Source organism: Propithecus coquereli, unplaced genomic scaffold, assembly GCF_000956105.1.
Source record: "Propithecus coquereli isolate 6110/MARCELLA unplaced genomic scaffold, Pcoq_1.0 Scaffold171, whole genome shotgun sequence".
In the NCBI taxonomy this organism is placed as follows: domain Eukaryota; kingdom Metazoa; phylum Chordata; class Mammalia; order Primates; family Indriidae; genus Propithecus; species Propithecus coquereli.
In genome coordinates, this window is record NW_012141747.1 from 7282114 (window position 1) to 7286161 (window position 4048).

Here is a 4048-nt window from a genome sequence, read left to right on the forward strand (position 1 = left end):
CTCGGCCTCCCAGAGAGCTAGGATTACAGGCGTGAGCCACTGCGCCCGGCCGACAATAATTCATTTTAAAAAAGATTTTAAAGATAAGATGAATGGAAGGTGTTCGAAAGAAGGGAGGCAGAGTGTGAGCTGACCCATTCAACTATAGTGTTTTGAAATATGGTGAAAATGAAACTCAGAATTGAGGAGGAGGAGTACATGTGGAGGGAGACCAACCAATACCACTACACACTGCATAGGGGTCATACCCACAGGTGGCTGAAAAATGAAGAACAGTGACATCATTTTGAAGGAAGAAGTTGGCCACAATCCGTATTAGTTTCCTATTGCTGCTGTAACAAATTGCCCCCAACTTGGTGGCTTAAAATAGCACAGATTTATTTTCTTACCATTCTGGAAGTCAGGAATCCAAAATGCGCTTCACTGATCTAAAATCAAAGTGTCAGCAAGGCTGTCTTCCTCCTGCAGGCTCTAGGGAGGACCCATTTCCTTGCCTTTTCTAGCTGCTGGAGGTGGCCTCCCCACTTGTCTTGTGGCTCCTTCTATCTGCAGATGGCCAGCTAACCCTTCCTCCTGCTGTATCCCCGACTGCTTGCTCCCATTGTCACATGTCCTCTTCTTGCCCCTCTTGCTCTAAGGACCCTTATGATTACTCTGAGTCACCTGTATAATCCAGGATCATCTCCCCATCTCAAGACCTCTAATTTAATCACATCTGCAAAGTCCCTTGGCCCTGTGAGGAAACCTATTCACAGGTTCCAGGGATTAGGACATGGGCATCTTTAGGGGCCATTATTCTGCCTGCCACACAATCCATTCTACAATTTCCAGTGGAAGTGGGATTAAACAATTGCAAATATAAAAGACATATGAATTCTTTTGTGTGTGGCTAAAAGAAAATAATTTGGAATATGATCCTATCTGTGTAGACCAAAATAGGGAGAGACTTAAACACAGTGTCCCCTTGTGTTGGGTCAAGGGGTGCCTGGACAGATGCCCACAGGAGTGACGGGGCCTACAGATGGATTGGCAGAAAAGTAAACATGGACAGAAAGCCAAGGACGGGTTTTCCAACGGGAGGACAGTGCAGTGGAGACGCATGGTTGCGGATATGGTGTTGGTGCTGGGTGATGGATTTGAAGTGCCCATGAAGCCTTTGGCAGTGACCTTGGGAGGAGCAGCTTCCAGCATTGCCGTCCACCTCAAATGCCCACGTGCCTCTGCCATTCCTCAGCGTGCTCCTCCACACGTGTGCACCGTTGCATCTCTCACACATCTCTGCTGCTTCTCGCAGGTACGCTGGGGCCCTCCTGGACGAGGACATCTTCCAGGGGAAAGAGCTGGTCAACAGCCGCTCGCTGCAGGCCCTGGTGGCAGGGCTGAAGGCCTACAGCACCTGGGAGAACATCAGCTGCCTGCAGGACTGCCGCGAGTGCACGGGAGGCATGGTGAGCCCCAAGGCCAGCAGGTCCAGTGGGTCCCCAAGCTGCAGCAGGCCCTGGGGGAGCTCCCTGCGGTGGGCGGAGCACAGGCTTTGGAGTCAGATGGAACTCCGGACCTCCCTGTGACTCTGGGTCCCTTACTTGTTAGCCTTGTAGTCAATGTGTGTCCTCCTCATATTGTGCTGCAAGGACTGATATAGACCATGTTTGTAAATGTTTGACCTGCAGTAAATGTCACTAAGCTTGGTGGTGGTGGTGGCTGACCGCATGGGAAGGGGCCACTGTGGGTCCTAATGATAGAAGCTCTGCTCCATTGTTTCCATGGGGAGAACACAGGAAATGGCCCCAAGGGTGTCCCACCCCCGGGAAGGAGGCGGAAGGCAGAGCATTTAAAGACTGCCGGCTGTGTCCCCAGCCCTGGGCCATGGGATGGGTTGTGCAGTGAGGGGCACAAGGTGTGAGAGATCCCAGTGTGAGTTGAGGGGAGTTGAGGGGGACTCTAGGACAGCTGGGATCTGTGCCCTGGGTCCACACAGCTCTGAGAGCAGAGGTGCCTGCAGGATTCAGGGGTCTCTGCAACTTTGTGGGGACCATGAGAAGGGGGACCTAAGTGGGGTCTCCGAGAGCAGGACACATGGAGCAATGGGTGGTGGACTGGTGACACGCTGGTGTGGCAGCACGGCAGGTATCATCTGCACCGTTTCATCCAGGCCACACATCAAGGAGGAGAAGGGAAGAAGGGTGCCCCTGTTGGGCCTCTGGTCTGAATTTCGTGCTGAAAGTGGTTGAATATTTGCCCCAAAACAGCAGCTCTAAACTGAAGGGGAGGATGAGGAGTTTCAGCTCAGTGGAGAAGGGGGCGAGAACATGTCAAGGGCAGCTGTGGAAAGTGAAAGGGCAAGGATGGGTTTCCGGAAAGCCACCACCCTGCTCTCTGCGCCACAGCCGGGGGACCCCCACGAAGGGGCAAGAAGCGGCCGGGCCTTCAAGGGAGGCAGAACTGCGGTCAGGTCCTGCGGGTCTCTCCCACGGGAACAGTGTGTCCACCCGTGTGAAAGCCAGCGTGATTGTCCTCTTAAGGGGCTGAGTAAAGATGTGTCCATGATGGTGGTGGAGGTGATGTGTGTGCTTTGTTCCTGTGAGGATGCTGTGTGGGGTCCACATGGAACAGGGATTTTTATGGAGGCGTCATCACACAGGTGCGATGGATTAGTAACTCCATTTCTAGCCCCTCTCCCTTCCTGGAGGATGGGGTGGGGATAAAAGTTCCAAGCTTCTCATCATGGCTTGGTCTTTCTGGTGACCAGTCCCTGCCCTGAAGCTGCCCAGGCGCCCACTACGAGTAGTTTCAGCAGGACAAAAGATACTCCCATCACCCAGGAAATGCCAAGGGATTCAGGAGCTCTGTGTCAGGAACTGGGGGCAGAGACCAGATGTGTAACTGTTGTATTGCATTAGGAGCTCTGGGACAGGCACCAGGGACAAAGACCAAATGTATGGTTCTTACGAGATCACAGGACCACAGCCCTGATTTCCATTTCTGTTCCTTCCTTTCTCCTTCCACCCCCACGTCCACCCAGGACCTAGCCCAGGGCTATTGGTAGAGACATAGATATTTGTTGAAAGAAAAGATGAGCATTTTTTAAGCGTTTTAAGTTCAGAATTCACTCACCGCATCTTCTTCAAGCAGGAGCTCTCTGGAGTGAAGTGTGGACCTGAGTTTGGGGGTGCTGGGAGGGTACTGAAGACCACCTCTTTTTTGGTCTGTAGGGCTAAGTAGATCTTGCTTCTGAAGAATATATTTCCACACACGTGTATTGTCTTTGAAGCCAGCAACCCTAGGTGTGACCTAGGCAAGTTATTCCCTTCTCTAGCCTCAGCTTTCCCAAACATGAAGTGGGGATAACAAGCCTTCCTTTGCTGAGGTTGTGAGGGTTAAATTATATGAGGTGATTAGTGTAAAATGTCTCACACATGGACTCAGGAAGTAGGAGTTGATGTCTCTATCGTGTGCCTAGTCTGGGGATTTGGAGAAGAAAATACCACATGGTCTCTTTTGCTTGCCATCGTACAAAGTGGACAGGTGGCCACAGAGCCTGGCAGGATGTGGCAGGCCCTGCACCGAAGCAGGGGCTTGGAGGGCTTGGCGAGAATATGGAGGGTCCCCAAGCAGGGCCATTTTAGTGACTCAGGACGAGCAAGAGCATTCCAGATGGGGGTTGGAGGCCCTGCAGGCAGGGGACACCTGAACACAGGATGAGGGTGTGGGAGTGTGTGGCACATCAAGGGACACCAGGATGGGCATGGGCTGGGTCCCAGTGGAGATGCAGAGGAGGAGGAGAGTGAAGAGAGAAAGCCGGAACCAGCCCGGGGAGAAGGGACGGCCTTGTCTGCATGGCTGCCTGCGGCAGGCACTCCAAGGTGCCTTCAGGCCTGACCCATGTGGACAGCTGGTCGAGTGCACAGACTAAGCCCTCAGCACAGTGCCTGGCACATAGTAAGCACTTGGCAAGGCCAGCTATTCTCATTTATTGCCATTTTACAGGTGAGTAAACTGAGACTGGACCGGGAGGGCAGTGAGGGCAGGGACCGAGTCCTTGATCATG

General features: G+C 52.8%; 1 protein-coding gene across 1 annotated transcript in view; it reads left to right on the plus strand.

Moving 5' to 3' along the window:
- Positions 1-4048, plus strand: part of ACOXL (acyl-CoA oxidase-like) — a 329721-nt gene that overhangs the window by 160975 nt on the left and 164698 nt on the right. Inside the window, exon 12 of the mRNA XM_012641917.1 lies at positions 1295-1448. Coding sequence (XP_012497371.1) covers positions 1295-1448 — 154 coding nt within the window. The remainder of the gene's footprint in view (positions 1-1294; positions 1449-4048) is intronic.